Below are 25,460 nucleotides of genomic sequence, written 5' to 3'. Positions count from 1 at the left end.
CACTCGCACACACTGCACACCTGCACACACACCCTGCTCTGCTTTCTGCAATCCCATATCAGGCTGGGAGGCAACAAGGGACCAGAACCCGACACCGGTGACACCGCTTAGGACCCCCCTACACCTGGCTGTCAGCTCAAGATTCCTGAGCTCTGGGGTTTGGCCTGTGGCCCTCGGCACACCAGGCCTCCTGGGTGTTAGTACCTTTCACGGAGGGCTCCTGGCCACAGCTCTCAGCTGGCTTTGTCCAGCAGCCGGCAGCCATGCTCTGGGGAGGCTATTTCACAGACGGTCACAGCCAGAGGAAACATCGGTTGTGCTTCTGAGGAGTGGACAATGCCGGGCAAATGACTGTTGGCAGCGAGCAGTTGAGATAATTTTTTAATGACACAAACAGGACTCCGCCAGTGGCGTTCCAAAGAGGGCTGCCAGAGCTGAGGCGGAAGCTGGCAGAAGGCTGCTCGCCTAACTAAGTTTGACTGAGTGAGACATTTGCTTTGCGCTTCTATTAGAGGGAAACAAAGCATGACACTGCTTGCATGCTGCATGGCCTATTGTCAGTGCAAGAATGTGACTTTTTGTCTATGACACTGCCCATGGCTTTCTTCCACCCCTATTTAATAGGTCCAGAGCCAATTTCTTTTTTAAAATATTTATTTATTTGAAAGGCAGAATGGGGCAGGGGGAGATATGAAGAGAGAGAGAGAGAGAGAGAGCAAGCAACGGCCAGGGCTGGACCAGGCTGAAGCCAAAAGCCAGAAACTCCATCCGGGTCTTCCACATGGGTGGCGGGGGCACAAGTACTTGAACCATTAACTGCTGTTTTCAGGTGCATTGGTAGGGAGCTGGATCAGAAGCAGAGCAGCCAGGGCTTGAACTAGTACTCTGATATGGGTTGTGGCTACCCCAAGCAGAAGCTTAGCCTGCAGCACCATAAGCTAGGGCCAATTTCTTAAGTGTAGGCTCAGGACTTACTAAGTCACTTATTTTCTTAGGTTTGTAAAAATGATTGTAGAAAGTGGCCAAGTGATGTGGTTGTATGTGGACAATGAGATGGGAGGTGGGGAAGGCTTGATTCCCTTCCAGGGGAATGTTTTTCCTTCATAAGGGCCGGAGACAGTCCCTGCCTCCCGCTGTGCTTTGTCCCAGTGCTGTTTTCTGTTGGGGAATGATGTGATGATGGCTCGGGAAGGAAGCCCTCTCGCTGGGATCTGGGGGAATGGACTGGGTGGAGGATGCAGGGGAACAGCCAGCGGAGCTGGTGCCGTAGTGAGGGGGGGGGGGAGCAGAGCAGGGAGGAGGCGCTGCTGCCCTGGTCCTCTGGGAGGCTTCTCTGGACCTGGAAACTTCTCCATTATCTTTCCAGCTTATGAAACAGAGGAAGGAAGTCTATGACTTTCTGAATAACCCTCCATGTTAGCTGACTAACATTTATCACAACCCAGGTGGCTCTAATGAAGAAATCCGTTCCTCCTAATTGTGGAGGCTGGAGCCCCGGGAGTCAGCAGGCCCGACGGCCGCCTTCTCCCTAGGACTTCACACAGCCTTCCTGTGCATCTGTCTGCGCTCTGAGCCCCTCTTCTTCTTCTTAAGATTTATTTTATTGATCTCTTTGAAAGTCAGAGTTAGAGAGAGAGAGAGAGATAGAGAGAGAGAGAGAGAGAGAGAGAGAAAGAGAGAGAGAGATTTTCCATCTGCTGTTCACCTCTTTGCAAATGGCTGCAACTGCAGGGGCTGTGCCAGGCTGAGGCCAGGAGCCAGGAGCCAGGAGCTTCTTCCAGGTCGCCTACGTGGGTGCAGGGGCCCAAGGACTTGGGCCATCTTCTACTGCTTTCCCAGGCCACAGCAGAGAGCTGGAGTGGAAGTGGAGCAGCCGGGACCTAAACCAGTGCCCATGTTGGATGCTGGGGCCGCAGGGGGCAGCTTAATTCCCTAATCCCTAAACTACGACACTGGCTCCTGACCCCCTCTTCTTATAAGGGTGCCAGCCAGAGCGGATTAGAGCTTAGCCTGATGACCTCATTTTCACTTAGTCATTCACTTATGGGCCTTGTATGTGAAAACAGTTGCACCCTGGGGCACTGGGGAGATAGGAGTCCAAGATTTCAGCCCAGAAGACGCTCCTTGCTTGTTGCCTCTCTCAGTCTTCTTGTTGTGGCTTACCAGCTGACCTCTCTGGGCTAAGGGAAGCCTTCTAACCCTGCTTGTCTGCAAGTGGCCCTGGGACTGTGCAGTCACAGTCGGTGTCTCGCCTCCTCCAGCACACGAGCTTCCTGCATTGCAGCGTGCTTTCAAGGCCTCCTGTGGAAAGGAACCTGTGGCAAACACGTCTAGGAAATTGGCTTCTGATTTATTTACTGTTGAAAGTTTGGATTTCTGGTTCAACAACGTTCTGAAAGTAGAGCCTACTTGTATTCATAAACAGCAATAGCTCTGAAAATACTCCCAGGGTCCTGCTCTGTGGTAAGCTCTCTTCTAGGAGTTTAGGATATGACTGTGCATATGACACATGCGAGCCCTGGATACCTGGGGCTTCACATTGAATGGGGCAAAGGAAAGATGACACACAGCAATGAGAAATAGCTTCTTTTCTGCCTTGCAGTCCAGCCATCCATGCATGCATGCATCCATCCATCCAGCAAATACTTAGCAAACCCCTCCCACCTCCCAAGCCTGGCTATGTGGGTTTAGGAAACCCTGGTGAGTAATCTTAGAGGACCATATCATAGAGGCAGCCATAATTGATTTAGAAAACTGAGCCAAATGTGCTCAAAACTAAGTGCAATTTGGGAAAATATATTCTGATACAGCTTTAAAATTTTTTTTGTTTCCTTCTATTTTCCTTTTTTTTTTTGTTCACTAATTTTTCTAAAAGTAGTGTGCTGAGCAAAATTGCAGAGGTTTGAGGAGCTGCGTGCAGACTGGTGAGGGCCGAGGTTCCACTGGCCTACTCTGCTTTCGTTTGATTTCCTTTTTGATGCATAAATGCACTATGATCACTGGCCTAGAAACTGCAAGAAGGGACGCGCTTCTCAATTAGAGAAACGCTGTGCATCCAAGAACCAGGGGCTTTTGTCTTTTTAAAGCTGGAAAGTCAGGTGAGATGGGGGTTAGCAAAAACTAGATAAATATGCAAATTTTCCAAAGAGTAGTTGCATTTTTACACCTCGTCAAACTGTGCTATTTTTCTCTTTCTCTTCTTATGTGGCAGGGCTAAATTGAAAGCAAATGGAACAACAACAGTCTGGATGCTACAACAAAAGACTTTTTTATCAATCAGAGTAATCAAGACAAGATTTCTGGAGAGGCTTTAATCATCTCTGAGCTTTGTGCACACAGAGCCAGCTCCAACGTGGAGTGTGGGACTTTGCAGCCAAACATTATGGCATGTGACCCTGGCGCATCTCATTTGGAAGCAAGTTCTTATTTCCAAGTAGTAATAATAATGCTGCAACTTCCTGGCTACAGCATACATCTTTTAGAAAGGAATTTTTCAAAAATTACACAAAGCAAGACAAAAACAAAAAAGCTAGATTGCTTAGAAATATGCAGCCATCCAAATGATGGGCCATGAACATCAAAACACCTTCATGATTCTGTATTCACTTCGGGCTGTTTACATAAAGACACACTTCAGGTGGGGTTGGCGTGCATCCACCTATCCCTACAGTTTAAAAGCATCTAGGCCAGAGTATCCACTTGGAGACCCCTTTTCCCTCTGCTTGGCTGTGGTGTAACAGTGATTCTAAGAAGCTGTAAGAAGCCGGATGCTGTCCAGCAGGCACTGGAGAGAATTGTGCCTATGGATGTACTCACTGCCCGGCACAGCTGGAGTAAGTGCTGTGTGATGCTAGAAGCCCTGGTCTCCCTGAGCCCTGTGGTGGGAGCCAAGCTGAGAGCAGTCAGCTCCCACAGAGCTGTTCTCGCAGGCACGGATGGCAACTGCAGGGCCAGCAAGGAACTGAGATGGGTCTTCCCTGTCCCTCTGCCTCAGGTGACTGAAGCCTAGAAGGTCACCACCTACTTGACCTCCCAATCAGCTGGTGCGCTGTGGCCGGTGCATTGCGCTGATCCGAAGGCAGGAGCCAGGTACTTCTTCTTGTCTCCCATGGGGTGCAGGGCCCAAGCACTTGGGCCATCCTCCACTGCACTCCCGGGCCACAGCAGAGAGCAGGCCTGGAAGAGGGACGACTGGGACAGAATCCGGTGCCCCGACCGGGACTAGAACCCGGTGTGCCGGCGCCACAGGCAGAGGATTAGCCTAGTGAGCCGCAGCACTGGCCGACACTGAATATCACACTTAGCCCAGTTTGTCCTCCAGGATGATCATCACAGCAAGTACCAGTAAGGAGCCCCTCTCTCCCGGCCCCACCCACCCTTGTCACACAGCCCAGGACAGGGATGCACCCTTGATACACAGCTCCAGCGTCCTGAGACCTACATTATGCATGTGGGGTTACATGAGGTCTGGTCAAAAAACACCTCCGTCCTTGGTGTTGCGGCACCACTTGCAATGCCAGCATCCCATGTCAGAGGGCCGGTTCGAATCCTGGCTGCTTTGCTTCCGATCTAGTTCCCTGCTAAGTGCCTGATGGTCCGTGTACTTGGGTCCCTACCACCCCCATGGGGGCCTCGATGGAGTTCCTGGCTCCTGACTTCAGTCCTAGCCCAGCTCTGGGTGCTGCTGCCATTTGGGAAGCGAACCGGCAGATGAAAGATTGTGTGTGTGAGTGTGAGTGTGAGTGTGTCTCCCACTCTTCCTGTCCCTCTGCCTTTACAATAAATAATCTTTTTTAAAACATACACCTGTGGGATTGATGCTGGGGTGTAGTGGGTAATGCCGCCTCCTGCAGTGCCAGCATCCCATATGGATGCTGGTTTGAGTCCCGGCCACTCTACTTCCAACCCAGCTCCCTGCTAATGCTCCTGGGAAAGCGATGGAAGATGACCAAAGTACTTGAGCCCCTGTACCCTTATGGGAGACCCAGAAGAAGCTCCTTGCTCCTGGCTTCAGTCTGGCTCAGCTTCAGCTGTTGTGGCCATTTGGGGAATGGCCCAGTGGATGGAAGGTACCTCTCTCTCTCTCTCTCTCTCTCTCTCTCTGCCTTTCAAGTTTAAAAAAAAAAAATTACCTTCCCTCCTCGCGGAGGGTGCTAGGTCTGTCCAGCAGCTGGTGCTTCTAGCAGAAAAGCAACTTCAGGGATTTCTCTCGGGAACTAGAAAGGTTGTCTCCTAGCACATGAAAGACGGAGGGCCAGGGAACATCTGTGCAGTTGTGAGGGGTTTGGAGAGGGGCCGAAGGCAAGGCCATCTTTCCCCTCGCCCTAAAGGCAGGGCAGGCGCTGTCAGGACTGGTGCCCTTTCTCAGAGCAGAGACCTGAGTCCCGCCAGGCCCAGACAGCTGTGAGTCGGGGTTTTCCTTTGGAATCCTGGGGGGTGGAGCGGTGTGTGGTGGGGGCGGCAGGATGTGGCCCTTTGCTCTTCCAGGGGTGGGGGCTGGAGACCCCAGGGGAGGGGAGAGGAAGCTGGCTGGAGGAAGGCTAGGGCCTAGCCACTGCAGCTGGAGCAGGGTGGGGCTGCTGCTTTCCAGGCCTCTGAGGCCAGGGCTTTCCTTCCTCCCCTTGTGATGTTGCAAATTTAGAAGTCAGGAATGTCCCCAGGGGTGGGGGTGAGGGGACTCTGCCGAGAGAGGGTCACCTGCAGCGCTTCCCTCACGCACAGGAAGGGGAGGGAAGGGGAGGGAAGGGGAGCTAAAAGCGGGGTTGGGGGTGGGCGGGCTAACGAAAAGGGATGGTAGGATTATGAAGGTGACAATAGTGCTCTCCTCCCTGTTGAAGACGGGCCGCGTTCAGTCCTCTTGGTAATCCCGGACCGGTGAAACAGATCGATGGATAGCACCCATGAACCTAAGCCAGCTCCTGACCGGGAGCAAGCTGAGCTGACGGGCTGACAGCGCGACATGTCCGGTGGAAGCCACAGGTTCCGAGGGACACGCCAGAGAACGGAGGGCCCACGGCTGCCAGGGGTCTGTGGGCGTGCGGGGGGTGCTGCCTCCTGGCAAACTGTACAACCCGATCCCCGCAGATGGCTTCAGAGACGGAGAAACGAGGCTGGGCTGGTGGACAGCAAAAGCAGCCTTCACTTCCGGTCCAGGGCCCCTGTGCTGCCTGCGGCTCAGCCTCAGCTCATGTCTCTTGGGGCTCCCGGATTGACTTGTCTTGTCTTGTGTTGGGCTCCTGGAGTCGTTTGTGGATAAGGACAAGGGCTAAGAGAGGCTCTGTAAAGCTAGTAAATATCACTCTCAAATGGCTGAGTCCCAACACACATCCTAGGTGCACAGCAAATTAAATCATGATTAGAATTTACACTCAGGTTTTTGTTTGTTTGTTTGTTTTTGGACAGGTAGAGTTAAACAGTGAGAGAGAGAGAGACAGAGAAAAAGGTCTTCCTTCCGTTGGTTCACCCCCCAGATGGCCGCTAAGGCCGGTGCTGTGCCAATCCGAAGCCAGGAGCCAGGTGCTTTCTCCTGGTCTCCCATGCGGGTGCAGGGGCCCAAGCACTTGGGCCATCCTCCACTGCACTCCCGGGCCACAGCAGAGAGCTGGACTGGAAGAGGAGCAACCGGGACAGAATCCGGCGCCCATATAGGATGCTGGTGCTGCAGGTGGAGGATTAACCAAGTGAGCCACAGCGTCAGCCCCTACACTCAGGTTTTGAGGCTGTGAGTCCATAGGGTGGACACATCCAAGGGCCTGGGTTTGAGTCCTGGCTCTGCTTCCGAATCCAGTGTCCTGCTAATGCACCCCTGGGAGGCAGCAGGTGATGGCTCAGGTAATTGGGTTCCTGCCACCCACGTGGGAGATCCAGATTGCGTTCCTGGCTTCTAACTTTGGTCTGACCCAAGCACCACTGTTGTGGGCATTTGAGTTGTGAACCAGTGGACAGAGGTGTTGCAGGCAGGCATATAGGATAAAAATGATCAGGTTTGTGAGCTGGAAGACCATGCCTTCACCACGCCCTTGTGTGACCTCATGCCTCTACCTGGCCACACCTGTGTGCCCACCGGCCAATCAGGCTGATTAACCACTCTCCTTTGGAAGTGGATTAAAGGCCTAGGACATGGTGGGCCCAGCCCCCCCCCCCTTTTTTTTGGCCTTTTGCCATTGTGGGCGCTTGCTGTCCCTGGGCCTCCAGAGCGCACGGCCTTGGGGCCACCTGCTCCATGCATCCTGGCCTACATGCTTCTCCATGTGGCTGGCCCCTGGTACTTGTATGAATCCAGATTTTCCTCTCTGTTTTAGATGGGGCCCTCCCTCTCCTATGCATTTCTCTCACTGAATAAAAGCTTAAAACGTATCATGCTGCCTCGTTCATTTATGCCAGTATTCAGAATTCTTCTCTGAATATTAGGCAAAAACCACGCAGGCTCATTAATAGTGGCAATTTACTAATAAGTACACGGTAATATAATTGGTACCCCAGATGAGACATACAGGGGGTCAGCCTCCTGTTTCAGAGACTCTCCGTCTCTCTTCCTCTCAAATAAAATTTAAAAAAGAAAGAGACTCTGAGCCCAGTGCTCTGTATGCTACCACAGGAAGCCAGAGTATTGTGCAGTATTTTCTTTATGTTGTTTTCCATGGTCGATTATGTCTTTGGGATGAGTGAAATCAATGTAAGAATATGCTATCCTGGGGCCAGAGTTGTGGCACAGAGGGTTAAACTGCCACCTGCAATGCTGGCATCCCATATGAGCACTGGTTTGAGCCCTGATTGCTCCACTTCCAATCCAGATCCCTGCTAAGGAGCCTGGGAAAGCAGTGGAAGATGGCTCAGGTACTTGGGCCTCTGCCACCCATGTGGGAGACCCTGATGGATTTCTGGGCTTCTGGCCTTGGCCTGACCCAGCCCTGGCCATTGTGGCCATTTGGGGAGTGAACTGTGGATTGAAGATTCTCTCTCTTTCTCTGTCTCTCCCTCTCTCTATATAACCCTGCATTTCAAAATAAAAATAAATCCTTTTTTTTTAAAAAAGAATATGCTATCGTTGCAGACAGTTCAGACTCAATTATTTCCTTAATTTTGACCTTCCAGGCCCCAACAAAGATCAAAGTTAATTTGAGAGCTGGTCCAAATCTGAAGTCAGACACGTACTTGTCTCTGTGCTACTGGTTGGATGTTAGGGCTGAGTGGTTTAATTCCTTCTCCTTGCAAAAATGAAAACACTGGATGCAGAAGATTGATTTTTCTCCAAAACAAATCAACCACCACCTCCCCCACCCCTGCAGCTGGCCAATGGCACAGCTGGAGACTTGAAATGTACTTGGGGGTTGGCACCACCAGCCTGGCTGTCTTAACACCAGGGGTGTATGCTTTATTGGAGCTGCTCTCCTGGGCTCCCCGAGCCTGGACACAGCGGTGGGTCCTTCTAAAATAAACCTGGTAGGGCAGAGGAGAGCAAAGTAGGACATGGGGAGCCGTTCCCTCAACTGAAATCAAACCTTGCAGTAAACGTCATCACCTCCCTCGGGCTAGCTCATCTGGGCATGGGAAATGCCTCCTGTGGCTACTTTCTTCCTTGCACTTCTACTGAGGCCTGCAGAGGGTCAGTCCGGAAGGCACTAGTTTGGTCGCCCCTTGCTTCCTCCAACACTGCCCACTCCTGGGTCTTTCACTGGTCTTGGCACTGGGGTTCGGAGGAGTGAGGTTCTGGATTTACTTGGACTAGTTGGGAATATCTTTCTTTTGTGAAGAGTCCCAGCAGTCATTCTGAATGTAACCTTTTCTACTAATGGACAAGCAAGAAGCAACTTTTAGGGGTCAAAGGTTCACATAAACATTCCCAATTGGAGGGCCATTTTAGGCCATGCTGATACAAACTCATTTCGAAACATAACTACACAAGATCAGCCCTCCCTACAAAGTCTTAGCAATACGTGCCTGGAGCGTGCAGCCCTGGGAAACACTGCACGTGGATGCAAAAGGGTCCTTACATGGTGGTACACGCTCTGCCCCGCCAGTGGCTGCAATCCCCCTTGGCGACGGGCAGGCTAAGAACACGCCTGATGACACACTCCAGCGGCACGGAGGCGGAGCCGAGAGAGGAGGACTGTACTAAGACAGAGGTCCACTCGCCCCACCCCTGGTCACCCCTGAGGACTGTACTAGAGACAGAGGTCCATCTCGCCCCACCTCTGGTCACCGCTGAGGGGTGGTTCTGGCTTCCCACGCTGGGTACACCAAAGACAGCTGGGCAAGGCAGGTCGCAGGACTGAAGTCAGTCCCGAGCCCAGGTCAAATGGGAGTCGCTTGGTCGCGACACTGAGAAAACCTTCTTGGAACAACTTTTAAGCATCTGGACAAGAACACCAATGAATTCATTATCATTTATTGTAAATCACTCATAGTTTACACACAATTAATGGCAAAATAACACTATTAAGTACCTGCCGGATGAAGAACTTCATTATGACAACTTCCGATCGGCATCAACGCTGTTTCTAAAATGTAAATTTTAAATCCTACATCTTTCTCGAAATTATCTCTCTTAAAGAACTCGGATACCAATACCATGAGACCTTCCTTCTGCTCTAACATCTAACACAAAGGGCACGCTGTCTCATTAATTCAACATGCTCTTTACAAGGAGACTTAACACACAAATTTGTTTTTTTTGGATCGAGAAGCTACATAATGATCACTTTATAATTTGCTGCAAAATCAATGAAGACTGCATGCAAATGAAACAGCAGATACATTAGAGTTCTAGCTAACTGTCGGTTATTAAGATATGATGGCCTCATATGGAAAATTAATACACTTATTTAGCAGAAGTAGCTAAAGTACATGCATCAGTGGCTGGGATCAATTAGAATATAAATTAGGTGTCTAAACATTTAAATGAGAGCTTACTTTGATGTCTGAGTTATATACCTTTAAAATGACAATAGAGAAAGAGAAGAAAATCAACCATTTATACGGGCATTGATTTATAGGGTAGGCTGGGTACATGGCTTGGGGCACAAAAGTAACTGCGTGGTGAGAAATCTCCTAAAGCAAAGACAGTGCAACATTAACAAGCCGTAAACAGGGCAACAACAACAAGATACAAGAGCCATTCCCTATATTCTCACTGCTTAAAGGTTTTGAATATCCCATTTAGATAAACGAAAAACCGACCACGGAATAATTCCAAAACAGAAACAGTCTTCAGCTACGATGCACAGCCCTCTTTTGTCCCCTACCCTGCCCCTCTGCCCTTCAGATACTGTGTTTAACAGCAATGCTGGTTAACTGGGAGAAAATAAAATAAATGCTCTCCCAAGTCACACAGAAAGAACATTAAACTCGTTCATCCTGTCGGGGTGAACATCAGGTACAAGCACATAACAATGTGTATTTGAGATATTGGAGCTATAGCAATTAAATCACATGTCCACATCCTAATGCTAAATCATAGTACTAATACTGACTTCAGTTTTTCACTGATAGTTGTATTTTGACATTGAGACCAACAGAAAATTCCCAGATCACACAGATCCTGTTCCCTCCCCGCCCACCCCCCCTCCTACGATCCAATGAACACAGGGACTACAGTAACAAAGCCAGGAGCGAGGTGTCCCGTCGGGCCGCTCTTCCACGTCAGGCGCTGCCATCTCCTGTCTTGGCTTTCCGGGCCTCGATCATCGGCTTGGTGGCCCGTTTGCGGTCAGTGGCCAGCCCCAGCAAGCACATGAAGTCAATGAACCAGGTGGTTGGGTTGAAATTTAAACCAAATTCACTTGCGGAGTAGTCGAAGGGAAAGGTGTGATGGTAATTGTGGAAGCCTTCGCCTAGAAGACAGAGCAGACATTAAAAGAATTCAATCACTGTGTCTCTCTGCACACCTTTTAAATTGTATTTATTTATTTATTTATTTATTTGAGAGAGAGAGAGAGAGAGAGAGAGCGAGCTCCCATTTGCAGGTTCACTCCTCACATGCCTACAACGGCCAGCACTGGGCTGGGACTGAAGCCAGAAGCCAGGAATTCAGTGCAAGTCTCCCACATGGATGGCAGGAACCCAGTTACTCCAGCCATCACCTGCTGCCTGCCAGGTCTACACTGCAGGAAGCTGGAGGCAGGCACCACACCCAGGCACTCTGATACTGGATGCAGGCATCTTAACTGCCAGGCTAAAAGCTGCTCTGACACCGATTTTTTTAATCGCCTATGTTTTGAGGATCCACTGAGACAGAATTCACTTATATAACTTATCCACTTAAAATATGTAACTTCACGACTTTTAGTGTATTGAGTTGTGTAGTCAACATTATAATGATTATAACATTTCCATTACTCCCCAGACAAACCACAAATGCCTTAAGCTCTCACCCCAACCACCTCCCAGTGCCCTCCCAGCCCTACTCTCTATAGATTTGGCTTTCCTGGACATTTCAGACAAATGAAATCACACAATAGGTAGTCCTTTGTGGCTGGCTTCTTTCACTTACCACAGTGGTTTCAAAGTTTATCTGTGGTGTAGCATGTATCGGCACTACATTCCCTTTTACGGCTGAATAGTAATTTCTTTTTTTTTTTTTTTTTGTATTTTTTTTTTTTTTAATTTTTGACAGGCAGAGTGGACAGTGAGAGAGAGAGACAGAGAGAGAAAGGTCTTCCTTTGCCGTTGGTTCACCCTCCAATGGCCGCCGCTGCAGCCGGCGCACCGCGCTGATCCGAAGGCAGGAGCCAGGATCCAGGTGCTTTTCCTGGTCTCCCATGGGGTGCAGGGCCCAAGCACCTGGGCCATCCTCCACTGCACTCCCTGGCCATAGCAGAGAGCTGGCCTGGAAGAGGGGCAACCGGGACAGAATCCGGCGCCCCAACCGGGACTAGAACCCGGTGTGCCGGCGCCGCAAGGTGGAGGATTAGCCTATTGAGCCACGGCGCCGGCCTGAATAGTAATTTCTCCGGGTGGATATACCATATTGTGGCTACCCATTCATTAGCTGATGGACATGTGTGCTGTAATGAACACTGCAATTATCTTTGTAAATTCCGTCTTCCCTACCTTGCCCCCCCGCCCCTACCCTTTAGTGTGCTTCCCGGGTTGAAGTTCTTCCCTCTGGTTTCAGAAGCAGGTGCTCCATATGAATTCCCCACTCAACTGCACAGCTGAGTACAGCAAGAGCCTTCCAAGGACCTCTCTAGAGCAAACTGGCTGGGAGTCCGGTGTTGGCCTGGGTAGCCTGAACACCAGTCCCCGGCTCTCCAGGGCTTGTGTCACGATCCTAACCACTGGGCTTCCGGGACCATCCAGCCCTACACAAGGTGGCAATGGTCCACGCTCGCTTCTGTCTACTCTCAGGATCAATATTGAATGTGGCTCCCTTCCTTAGAGTCCTTTTCCGGAGGCTAGAGGGCAACGCCGTAGATCAGGTCAGGAAACTCTTCCTCCTGGTTTGCAAGGCACGTGCCCCGTATGCATCCATCCAGCTATTCCACAGAAGGACTTGGTGTAATGCCACCCTGCATCACTGCTGCCACCACAGGCGGGCAGGAACCTCAGGACCCCAGGGGTCTGAATGAGTGGGTGATGCTAACGAAGCGCAGGCAGAGACCACCAAGTGATGCGAAGACCACTTCTGCTTTAATGACGATCACTTCCCCTCTGGGTTTGATCTCTGTGCTCAAGATTCAGCCTACCAAGATGCCTGAGCTGCTTCTAGAAAGGTACTGCTGATATGTATGAATCCCTTACTATGCGCTAGACACAATGCCAGCCGCTTTACCAGACATTCACGGTTACTCAGCACAGCAGCTATGATTATCCCCGTTTGAGACTGAGGATGTAAAATCACAGAAGGGACAAGTGACTTGCCGAAAACCATATGGCTGGCAACAAAAGCAACGCCATGGAAGGCTTATTTCAAGCTAAGCACTGCTGCCAACACTGTGCAGGAACTCAGCTAACCCTACAGCGCCCTCTGGAGGAGCTCAGTGCTACTGCTACCTCTGCTCTACAGATAACAGCACAAAATGCAAGGAGCCAGATCACTTGCCCAGAGGATAAGCGGAAAAATCAGGACTTAGCCGGTGTGTGTGTGTGTGTGTGTGTGTGTGTGGCTTCCAAGGCCTCACTGTGAACCTCGTTGTGGTCCCATGAGACGCCAAGTCTTGCTTCTTCTCCTGTTTTCGAAGGCCTTTTCTCTCGAGGTCTGACTAAGGATGGCGCAGCTGCAGCTACAGGAGTCATGGAAGTTTGTGAACAAGTCAACATCCGCTTTTTCTTCAGGAAAATTTCCATGGTGAAAAAGAAATAACTACTATTTGTCGATCACTTACTACACTGTACCACGCAGTGCGCGTATTCCTGTGAGGAAGGCTCTGTACCCCGCTTCACAGAGAAGAAACCAGAGAGATCTCATGGCGTGTCTAAGAGCCAGGATTCTCAGGCCAAAGCTCAGGCTGCCTCCATTCCACTGCCTCTCTCTACAGATTCCACAAGACCAGGAACATCTCCGGGCCTCCATTCTCCCCACGGTTCCCCATGGCCCTACTCACCAATGGCACCCAGAGTAACGAGTGGGTTCTGCCGGGGGCTGATGCGCTTGTCGTAGGGCCGGTTTCCGTACATGTGGGCAGCGCTGTTGACCAGCCAGGTGCCGTTGAGGGAGACGGCGTAGCGGAGGATGGCAGCCAGGAAGTAGGAATTCCACAGGCTCTCTCCCCAGGTGTACCAGGGCACGATGGTGGGGACCACGAAGCACATGAGCACCACGCTGATCTTATAGTACCTACAAGGCAGGATGTCACTTCATCAGTGGGCACCTGTTGACGGCCCTGGGAACAGGCAGGCAAGGTCAGGACAGAGCCCAAGGGAAAAACCGTGGCTCCCCCAACTCTTCCTTTACGAGGAGAACCCTGTTGTGTATAGGAACCACAAACCTACATACCTACAAGGGTTAGGCAGGTGACACCAGGACGAGAATTGGGACAAGTAAAATACAACAGGAGGTTGTAATGCCCCCTAGCAGATTACAGAAGAATTATAATGTAGAATAATGAAGCAATGTAGAGAAATGGTGCTCATTTATCTTAGAGCTAAGTTTATCCTACAAGCCACCAGCTTAAGATGGCTCCTAGAGATTTCTTTCGTCACTCAATCAACCTGATGTATCTAAATAATTTCAAGAAATATTCGGGATTTCTTGAATTAGGCACACAATTCTGAGCTAACTTGGCTTGGTAAAAAGGTAAATAACACCCCATTAAAAGATAGTCTCTGGCCCTCAGAGAGTACCTTCCAAACCAGTGTGAAAAATAGGCAGGATGGCCATGGCCACACAAAAAGTAACCATTCAAAAGCAAACCAGAGGGGCTGGCGCCGTGGCTCACTTGGCTAATCCTCTGCCTGCAGCACCGGCATCCCATATAGGCGCCGGGTTCTAGTCCTGGTTGCTCCTCTTCCAGTCCAGCTCTCTGATGTGGTCTGGGAGGGCAGTGGAAGATGGCCCAAGTGCTTGGGCCCTGCACCTGCATGGGAGACCAGAAGGAAGCTCCTAGCTCCTGGCTTCGGATCGACGTAGCTCTGGCCATGATGGCTATTTGGGGGGTGAAGCAATGGAAGGAAGACTTTTCTCTTTCTCTCTCTCTCTCTCACTGTCTAATTCTATCTGTCAAATAAATAAATAAATAAAAATTTTAAAAAGATTAAAAGAAAAAAAAGACAAACCAGGGGCTGGTGTTCAGCCTAGTGGTTAACATGCCTGTAACCCACATTGGAGAGTACAAGTTTGATTCTTGGTGTTGCTTCTGGCTCCGCCTTCCTCAGAGGCAACTATCAAGGCTCAGGTAACCTGGGCTCTGTCATCCACGAGGGAGACCTGACTGTGTTCCCAGCTCCCAGCTTTTGGCCCTAGCCTGGGGCTGTTGTGGGAATCTGGGGGTGAACCAGTGAACAGGAGCTTTCCCTGTGTCTCTTTCTCTCTCCCTCAAATAACATTTTAAAGTATCCATATGTGTGTGTGTGTGTGTGTGTGTGTGTGTATGGCATCACTAGTTTGATTTCTGGATATACTTCCAGCAAATTTTACTGAACATGCAGTATGTAGTATGTGTCGGGCCCTGAGCAGTACTGGTCTATGAGCTGAGTGTGGGTAATACAAACACAGATCAGAGGTGGTCCCTGCCTCAGGCCTCCGGAGCTGGGATGGCCCTTGGATCTGGACAGGACAGGCTGTGATGTGAGTCTGCAGCTACCCATTCCTAGCTATTTCCTGCCCAGCCTCTCCAGGGCTGCTTAGACTCCCAGAGATGCACAGGCAGCAGTTGAAGGTCAAGTGGAAAAGGGCCCAGAGCCAGGGGGTGGCCGGACCCAGCTGCGGCTCCCAGGAGGAGAGCAACTGCACGTGGCCAAGGGATGTCTTTAGGGACTCGTCTCTGGGGTACCACCCAGGTCTAGTTTGAGAAGTGGGGGCGGTACTGGGCGCTTGCTCTGGGCGGGATCATCCTCGAGACAGATCTGGCATATGGTGTAGCACTGAAGATCTGGGCCCGAGACAGCGGCCCTGGCGTCCCCAGGGAGAAGCTGAGCTCCCAGCTCTGCCCTGACCCCAGGGACTGAGGCTTCTCCACTGAGCCCTTGGGTCCCGGCCTCCACTCTGAGCTGTTTAAACTGTCACCTGCCTGCCATGGTTCCTGTTTCCGAAGTTCCACTGTGCCCTGTGGAGGGAGCGCACCAGCAGCGTGGTTCCCCAAGCAAGGAGAGCAAAGCCCCTGCACTCCCCCAGCTCTCTGAAAGGCCACAGAGTCACGGAGCCACGGGGCCACCAGGCTCCGGGCCACTGCCTGGCACACAGCGCAGCCTCCTCTCTGTGTGCTTGGCCGAGTGGAGGGGAGAAGGCACAGTTAGCAGCCTCAGTGAGTGGGGCTGCCAGAGAGGGACCTGGGGCCCAAAGTCCCCCGCTGACCACTTCCCACAGCGTTGGCCAATCTCTGCCCGAGAGCCCAGCGCCCGCCCTCGCCCCTGTGCCGCCGGCATCAGCAGCTGTCTCCGTTAATGGCTGCCATGGCCTTGGGCCTGGGACCCAGCGCTGGGACAGCCCCCAGGCACCCTCGGTACCAAGACCCCACACTGCACCTGCACGAAGCCTCAGCGCTGACTTCCCTCAATGAAAAGCCCTCCCTTTGGTGGGGTGGGAGGCTGGGAGGTAGCTCTGGTTTTTTGCTAAGTGGGTTTTTAGGTAGTAAAATATTACTTGGTACTGAAGTCCCCCGCCTGGCCCAGGGAGTAGATGACAGAACAGCAGTGGGCCCCAGGTTTCTCTCTGCGACACTTCCTGCACTGACAGATTTATTGGGCGGCTGCACTGTGCCCTGTGCTGCCCTGGCGCTGAGCCACAAAGTGAACACGATGGACGGATGACAGCGCCAGCCCTGGGGGCGCAGGGCATTCCAGCAGCGAGCGAGGCACCTGCTCCGCTTATTCTGACCCGGAGGGCAGACAAGAAGGCGGATGAACAAAACACACACTGCGCATGCTCGTGGTGAACACCAAGGCGCAAGATTAGGGACTGAAGGTGAGCCGTGGGAAGGGCAGGGGAGGAGATCTGACCGCTAAGGTTTGCAGTAAAGACCCGAGGACGTGAGAAGTCAGCCACGCTGCCGAGTGGGGCAGAGGACGCCACGAAGGCCCTGAAGCCACTCAGAGAAGGGCGCGGGGCGGGGGAAGGGGAAGAAGGCTGGGAGCCCAGGGCGAGAGGAGGGATGGTGGGAGGAGGCTGGAGAGCCCTGTGGCAGTCCAGGTAAGGCAGGATGGTGGCTTGAACCGTGAGAAACGGTCAGATTCTCGCTCTAGCGGGGCTCCCCCGACAGTTGTGGCATTGTGGAAAATGAACAAACAACGTAGATTTCTTAATTTTTTGCACCAAAATAAACTTATCCTTTTTTTAAAAAGATTTATTTATTTATTTGAAAGAGTTACACAGAGAGAGAGGCAGAAAAAAAGAGGTCTTCCATCCACTGGTTCACTCCCCAGATGGCTGCAACGGCTGGAGCTGTGCCAATCCGAAGCCGGGAGCCAGGAGCTTCTTCCGGGTCTCCCATGCAGATGCAGGGCCCAAGCACTTGGGCCATCTCTACTGCTTTCCCAGGCCATTAGCAGAGAGACAGACTGGAAGAGGAGCAACCGGGTCTCGAACCAGCATCCATATGGGATGCTGGTGCTTCAGGCCAGGGCATTAACCCGCTGTGCCACAGCACCAGCCCCAAACTTATCTTGTTTTAAATGGTTTATTTATCTATTTATTCAAGGGTTATTTTATTTATTTGAAAGGCACAGTTAGAAAGAGAGGGAAAGGCACAGGGCAAGAGAGCTCTTCCATCTGCTGGTTTGCTCCCCAAATGTCCACAACACCCAGCGCTGAGTTAGACTGAAGCCAGGAGCCTAGAACTCTATGTGGGTCTCCCATGCCAGTGGCAGGAGCCCAAGCACTGGGGCCATCTTCTGCTGCTTTCCCAGGTGCATTAGAAGGCAGCAGGATTGGAAGAGGAGACTGGAATCTGTGCTCACATGGAATGCTGGGGTCACAGGTGCTGACTCAACATGCGTGCCACAACGCTGGCCACAGATAACTTATATATAAATTATTTTGATTCCATCGTCCATGAACTTTTTTTTAAGATTTTTTAATTTTTTAAATTTTAAAAAAGATTTTTATTTATTTATTTGAAAGAGTTACACAGAGAGAGAAGAAGAGGCAGAGAGATAGAGTCTTCCATCCACTGGTTCACTCCCCAATTGGCTGCAACAGTCAGAGCTGCGTCGATCCGAAGCCAGGAGCCAGGAGATTCCGCCGGGTCTCCCACGCAGGTGCAGGGACCCAAGGACTTAGGCCATCTTCTACTGCTTTCCCAGGCCATAGCAGAGAGCTGGATTGGAAGTGGAGCAGCCGGGACGTGAACTGGCACCCATAAGGGATGCCAGCACTATAGGCAGCAGCTTTACCCGCTACGGCACAGCTCCGGCCCCTGTCTAAGACTTTTCAAAGATCCTTCCTACTTCAAAAACCGAGTGACAGGACTTAGTAAGAGACTCGAGGTTAGAGAGGAAGGGTGGTGACAGGATGACGGTAGGGATGGAGTGGAATGGAGGAGGAGCCGGTGGGAGTGCTGGCCTCGGGCACAGTTAAGTGGAGATGCCCATGCCATCCTAAGGGAGATATGCAGAAGGGGAGGGTGCAGGTGTGGAATTCAGAGAGGCGCCACAGAGAGCTGGTGCTGGGAACAGAGGTGTGGAACTCACCCGCCTACCACCAGATACCACTCACGCCCGGTTTCTGGTTTGAGCTCCACAATAGCCCTAGCCGGTTGTTTCTTCCAGCCTCTCCTTTGCACGGGTCCAGACAGGTCACATGGGACTTCCCCAGGCCACACTGGCTGTTCGGAGCAGAGCCAGGCTTCAAACTCAGTTCTATAACCTGTTGCTCACTCAGCCAGCAGGGAGCAGGTTGAGAGGGGGAAGGAAACTCACCTGAGATAAATTGGCTGACCCAGCTGAGCCAGCTCCCACCTCGGAGCTGCACCTGTTTGAGTAAAGACAGTGGCCAGCAGTAGACACTTTGTATCTTCTGGCTAGACAGGTACTTCTTGGAGGGCACGCATGCTCTCTGTCCCGTCTAGGGCACCCTCCCCAGTCCTGGCAGACGGAATCTTGCAGGTATCACTGGCCCAAACATCACCTCCTCCTAGGGGATCTCCTGGGTTCCCGGGAGCAGTGTTCCTGTGGTGGCTTCTCCTACCCACCCCCCCATCTCAGATCCACACTCGCTGTCTTTATGGGTGGTCTCACCTGCCAGCACAGTGCTCTCACCCATGGCTGCACATTAGAATCCACCAGAGAACATTTGGAAATGACTGACGCTGGGAATCCACTCCAGACCAGTGGAATCAGCAGCTCTGGTCTGTGCACTGCCATCTTTTTTTATTTTTTAGGCTCTATTTATTTATTTGAAAATAAGAGTTACACACACACACAGAAGGAGAGACAGAGAGAGAGAGAGAGAGGTCTTCTACCTGCTGGTTCACTCTCTAATGGCCAGGGCTGGGCTGATCCAAAGCCAGGAGCCAGGAGCTTCCTCCGGGTCTCCCATGTGGGTACTGAGGCCCAAGGACTTGGGCCATCTTCTACTGCTTTTCCAGGCCACAGAAGAGAGCTGGATCGGAAGGGGGGCAGCTGGGACTCGAACCAGCACTGCCATTTTTAAAGCCTCCCCGTTGCAGACATGGCAAATAGCCTCCCTAGATCCTCACCGCCCTTTCTTGCTGTACTTCTTGTCCTGACTTGGTTCAGGTTTCCAACTGGCCACCTTGTAGCCATGTCTTCTGGGGAATGTCAGTGAGTCTGTGATCTTGTACACCTTGCTGATGGTTAATTGAAGAACAGGCATATGAGGCAATAGTGGCCAAGAAGATACGAGGGGAAGGATGGATGTACCTTTTAGAAAAGGAAAATATCAAGTGTTGACAAGGATGTAGAGAAACCGGAAGCCCTCTGCACTGCTCGCAGGAATGGAAAATGCGGCAGTTGCCGCAGAAAAGGATTTCGTGGTTTCTCAAAAGGCTGAATGTCAAGTTCTCAGAGGGCTTGGCAGTCCCACACTCAGGTCTACGTAGGAGAGCAGGCACTTGAACGTGACCGGGTATTTCTACACTGTGTTCACAGAAGCATCATCCGCAACAGCCCAAAGGTGGGGACACCGCAGGCGACCATCAACAGGTGAACAGGTGAACACAGCACTGTGTGACAGTGCTTGAGAACGTGTGGCCCAGCGGCTAGGATGCCAGTTAACATGGCCGCATCCCATACTGGAGTGCCCGGGTTCAATTCCTGGCTCTGGCTCCCGAGTCCAGCTTCCTGCAGTGTAGACCCTGGGAGGCAGCAGGTGATGGCTCAAGTAGTGGATCTCTGCCGCCGACGTGGAAGGCCTGGATTTGAGCTGGGAACTTTGAGTTCCAGCTTTAGCTCTATTGCAGGCCATCCGTGGAGTGAACCAAGGGACAGGAGCTTTCTCTCTCTCTATGCCTCTCTCTGCTTCTCAAATAGATGTCAATAAATAAATAGTTCACACAAAAATGAAATTCAAAGTCTGAGGGCAAAAAACCTTTTGAAATCCACACTTGTTGTTTTCATAATATGCATTTCCCATTAACTATTTAAAGATCTCAGATTTCAAAATCTCACCCAAATAAACTTGTCTTTTTTTTTTTTTTTTTTTTTGACAGGCAGAGTGGACAGTGAGAGAGAGAGACAGAGAGAAAGGTCTTCGTTTTTCCGTTGGTTCACCCCCCCCCCCCAGTGGCCGCTGCAGCTGGCGCGCTGTGGCTGGCGCACTGCGCTGATCCGAAGCCAGGAGCCAGGTGCTTCTCCTGGTCTCCCATGCAGGTGCAGGGCCCAAGCTCTTGGGCCATCCTCCACTGCACTCCCGGGCCACAGCAGAGAGCTGGACTGGAAGAGGAACAACCGGGACAGAATCCGGCGCCCCGACCGGGACTAGAACCCGGTGTGCCAGCGCCGCAGGCGGAGGATTAGCCTAGTGAGCCGTGGTACCGGCCAAAACTTGTCTTTTAATTCCATTCTTTCCATGAAGTTTTTGAAGAACTTTCTATACACATATAATCAAAAACCATTAAGAGGAGTGAAATTTTGAGATGGCTATAACATGGAGAGATACTGGAAACACTGACTGAAATAAACCAGGCACAGAAGGACAAACATTGTATGATTCCACTTAATGCAAGGTACCAAGGATAGGCCAATTCAGAGAGACGGAAGCGAGAATGGAAGTTGCAGGAGCTGGGAGGAGGGGGAGGGGAAGTCATTGTTCCATGGGCATGGAGTTTTTACTGGGAATGATGAGAAAGTCGTGTGTATGGTGGTGATGGCTGCACAGCCCTGTGAATGGGGGGGAACACCATAACTAGTATGTTGTGTCTGTTTCACCACAATAAGAAAGAACTTTTTCAGGGCTGGCGCTGTGGCGCAGTAGGTTAATCCTCTGCCTGCGGCACTGGCATCCCATATGGGCGCTGGGTTCTAGTCCCAGCTGCTCCTCTTCCAGGCCAGCTCTCTGCTGTGGCCTGGGAAAGCAGTGGAGGATGGTCCAAGTGCTTGGACCCCTGCACCCACATGGGAGACCAGGAAGAGGCACCTGGCTCCTGACTTCGGATCAGCGCAGCTCTGGCTATTGTGGCCATTTGGGGAGTGAACCAACCAAAGGAAGACCTTTCTCTCTGACTCTCCCTCTCACCGTCTGTAACTCTACCTGTTGTAAATCTTTAAAAATAAAAGAAAAAGAAAATAACTTTTTCTTTCTGTTTTGAGGCAATAATTTTCCTCAACAGTAGAAAGAGCATGGGGCCAAGACGGTCCCTCTTTCTCACAGTGCTACTGGGTCCTGCTAAGTCGCCTGTGGCTGTGACAAGTGGAGGCTGGAGGAACAGAGCGCACACCTCAGGCTGACGGGGCAAGCAGAGGGAAACAGCCCTGGGTGCATGGCTGAGCAGGCCGGGAGCTGCTTTATCTTATCTGACATCTTATAACAGGATGCAAGGAATTTTCTGTTGTTCATGCCAGCTGCGTGGAGATTGTCTGTAGAGAGGCTCAAAGCACCCTGGCACACTGCAGTGGGCACGGATGGAAGGACTCCGCTCTCAGCTGCTCACAGCACTGCCTCCAGCAGAGGTCACGACCCTCCCCGCCCCCCCTCCAAGACTGCAGCCGGTGACTCAGTGAGTAGGGCCTGGGGATCGAGGGGTTGGCTGATGCCTCCATTGAGACCGACCAGGGCCCAGCATCTTCCCCTGACCAACTCCCCTTCCAAGCCTTCTTCCACAGATGGGGAACCAGGGGGCCTCCCGGGGAAGCTTCCTACAATGTGGGTTTCACCCCAGAGGCAGCTTCTGGGGTGAGCAGACCAGTGACAGAGATGCACAGCTGGGCTGCCGGAGTCCAGAAGAAACCCAATTCCCAGGAGGCCAGCAGCCTCCCAGAGAGATTCTCACATTGTGCAATGACTACGCACGTGATGCTTTGGGGAATAAATGCTGACTTCTCAGCTTCCCAGGGGAGTAAAAACACCACAGTGATTTTAGTAGGCCAAAGAGATAACATGCCAAGGCTTCCAAAAGTACACGACCACCCAACACGCGTGCAGCCTGCTTTTCAGTTCTTCTTAAGACGCCTCTCTCTTGGGTTGGTGCGACCGTAGGGCTGCGCCCATGCAGCCAGCAACCTGGCCGAAGAGCTTGCTCACCAGGACCTGACCCCAGCCAGCAGCGGGTTTCATCGGGAGGCTCCCTTCTCCGGTTTAAATGGACGATTTCTGAGAGTGAGCTTCTAGGTCGTTCTCCGAGCTGCCAACTATGGCAAAGTGTTGACACCATTTAGGATCAACAGCCTAACAGGTTCAGCCTTGGTTCGGAATGAGAGTGTCTTTCTGTGACTCCTCTGACGCTGGGATGGGTGAAGACTCCTAAATGCATCAAGGAGGAACGAGAAAGGGGTAAAGACAGGAGAGAAGGGGTGGTGTGGATCCAAGAACGGCCCAAGGAATATGGTCGCTCCGCTCCGCAGGTCTGGAGCCAGAGACCTGCACGTTCCAGCTAAAACCACCAAAGCGGAAGCACTCAGACTCGCCTTGCGGGTAATTCCAGGGCAGCTCTGGCACAGTGCACACAGGCAGACCCACAACAGACGCTGGAGACCTTTCCACTCTCACACCTTAGGTGGCCCCATCACACCACCACCATCACTGGCAAGATGTTTCGGCTCAGGGCTGGTGCTGTGGCATAGCGGGTAAAGCCACCGCCTGCAGTGCCAGCATCCCATATGGGCACCGGTTTGAGTCCTGGCTGCTCTACTTCCAATCCAGCTCTGTGCTGTGGCCTGGGAAAGCAGTATAGGATGGCTCAAGTCCTTGGGCCCCTGCACTCATGTAGGAGACTGGAAGAAGCTCCTGGCTCCTGGCTTTGGATTGGCGCAGCTCTGGCCATTGCAGCCAATTGGGGAGTGAACCAGCAGATGGACGACCTCTCTCTCTCTCTCTCTCTCTCTGCCTCTTCTTCTCTCTCTGTGTAACTCTTTCAAATAAATAAATAAATGCTTAAAAAAAAGATATTTTGGCTCAGCACAAGGAGTCCGTTTGCACATGAGCCAACACCATGGCACGGCGATGCCCCCATCCAAGTAAGCCTCGGTGGCTACTGGACATAAATCCAGATACACAAGCTAACCTTCCAACTTCAGCTCTTTGAAGAACATCTTCATTTCCATAAGCTGGATCACAACAAGGAACACTGAAACATCACGGATCGCTTTGAGACCAAAAATCTGTTCTACGGGGAAGAAACAATCGAGGCTTGCTTTTTCCACAACAGGGTGTGATAAAGCAGCCCAAGACTATTTTTCTCTGGATGAAAAAGAAATTGCTGTTTTCTGTCGGCAAGCATTTCCCCCACTGTTGGCTAACCCTCACGCAGCAGCCTCCGCTGGGGGAGTGTGAGATCTTGAGAGTGGAATCCATCAGAGCATGAAGGAAGTAGGGGTGACCTGCTGGTTCCAAGGCGGGGGGCCAGCCTGAGGAAATGGGAAAAGCAGCAAACACCTCCATGGGTGAGAGGAGGAAGTGACAGCCCCACAAGCCGGTCCTCTCGATGAGCGATGAGCTGTCACTGGCATCTTGATTAAGCACGTTTGGTTTTGCGATTGCACCAGAAATTCATTTTCCCGACAATGTCTGCATTGTCTAGGGGGCCGGGCAAAACAATGCGAATGCTTACCAGAGAGTTACTCAGAGGACAGGTGAGGGCCCTGGCAGTTTGTAAGTGGACAGGACATTCTCTCCCCCGTCCCCTGTCCCCTCTGGCTTCGCCCTCTGGAACACAGGGCGCCTGTACTTGCAGACGGAAGCTCCCTGATGGGGTCGCTCTTTGGAATCCAGCAGAATGTCTTCCAGACTCACGAGAAGTGTTTTCTGTTGAAAATGGGCTTTGGCTTTTCCTGGTGCAGGTGTGACCTTTGAATGTGGAGGTCAGCTGAGCATCATTTTACCAAACATTCTTTCCAAAGATAAGCACAAGTATTCCAGGCTTCAACACAAAGGATATTACAAGGGGTCTTCAGAAAGTTCATGGAAGATTTGTCTTATGCAAAACCTGGCATGGGTTTCAAAATATTTGCACCAAAATAAAACTTTTAAAAATTCCTTTGTTGATCCACCTCGACAATGAAGTGCTTCAGGAAAACACCTTGGCGTGCTAACTGCTAAGACTGGTGTGAGGGAGGATAAGAGGCCTTTGTCCTTTTTCAAAGCTTTGCTTCCACCACAGTAGGCAGCAAGCTCTTTGAGGACAGGGTTCTGCTTGCCGCTCCTTGTACACAAAATGCTCATTCGCGCAGCAGGTGTCCAGGAAGCAGGTGAATTACTGGACTGCACCAGAAGGAGTTAAAGGTGACAATCCGTTTGTCTTCAGTGAAAGCAATGAGGTCAGTTCCCATATCAGAGCACTGGTTTGAGTCCCGGCTGCTCCGCTTCCAACCCAGCTTCCTGATGATGTGCCTGAGAAGGCAGCAAGCAGGTGGCTCGAGTACCTGGCCCTGTGATAATTCAGACTGAGTTCCCAGCTGCTGGCTTTGTCCAGACCTGGTTGCTGTGACCAGCTGATGGAAGAGTTCTCTCTGTCTCTCCCTCTCTCTGTCATTCTTTCAAATAAAATAAATCTTTTAAAAACAGCTGCAGGGGCCGGCGCCATGGCTTGGTAGGCTAATCCTCCTCCTGTGGCACCGGCACACTGGGTTCTAGTCCCGGTCAGAGTGCTGGTTTCTGTCCCGGTTGCCCCTCTTCCAGGCCAGCTCTCTGCTGTGGCCCGGGAAGGCAGTGGAGGATGGCCCAAGTGCTTGGGCCCTGCACCCCATGGGAGACCAGGATAAGCACCTGGCTCCGGCCTTCGGATCAGCGCGGTGTGCTGGCCGCAGCGTGCCAGCCACGGCAGCCATTGGAGGGTGAACCAACGGCAAAAGGAAGACCTTTCTCTCTCTCTCTCTCTCTCACTGTCCACTCTGCCTGTCCAAAAAAAAAAAAAAAAAAAAAAAAAAAAAAAAAAAAACACCAGCTGCAAAATATGTTTTTAAACAAAGTGGCTGCGTTAAGGCTGTGCTCCACTCTCGCCCTTGCTGTCTGAGATGCACTGATCTTTGCGGGAGGAGACAGAGCCAGTTTTCTTGAACTGAGGCCATGAAATGATATGCAGACTCTCGTGTGTGTTTCCATTTTCCAGGCTCTCATCAAATCCTCAGAGAAGTGAAAACCCTGCACATCTGTAGAGCACCTACTCTTTTCTTTAATGTTGTGGTTGTGATTTTGTTTACTTTAGGATCTAGCCTTGGATTTAAGTAAGGAAATTTCATTCAGTTCAATGGTT

At 51.5% G+C, this 25,460-nt stretch overlaps 1 protein-coding gene across 2 annotated transcripts in view; it reads right to left on the bottom strand.

Moving 5' to 3' along the window:
- Positions 1-9,372: 9,372 nt before the first annotated feature.
- Positions 9,373-25,460, bottom strand: part of SCD5 (stearoyl-CoA desaturase 5) — a 163,115-nt gene continuing 147,027 nt past the window's right edge. For both annotated transcript variants that reach the window (XM_070047963.2, XM_008267676.5), the window contains 2 exons: positions 13,545-13,777; positions 9,373-10,832 (listed from right to left, as the gene is read on the bottom strand). In XM_070047963.2, the coding sequence (XP_069904064.2) occupies positions 10,767-10,832; positions 13,545-13,777 (299 nt within the window). In that variant the 3' untranslated portion in view covers positions 9,373-10,766. The remainder of the gene's footprint in view (positions 10,833-13,544; positions 13,778-25,460) is intronic.

The sequence above is a fragment of the Oryctolagus cuniculus genome, chromosome 8 (genome assembly GCF_051225735.1).
Source record: "Oryctolagus cuniculus isolate XC-2025 breed Fujian yellow rabbit chromosome 8, ASM5122573v1, whole genome shotgun sequence".
In the NCBI taxonomy this organism is placed as follows: Eukaryota; Metazoa; Chordata; class Mammalia; order Lagomorpha; family Leporidae; genus Oryctolagus; species Oryctolagus cuniculus.
The sequence above is the reverse complement of the archived record's forward strand: the minus strand, read 5'-3'. Positions and strand labels throughout refer to the sequence as shown.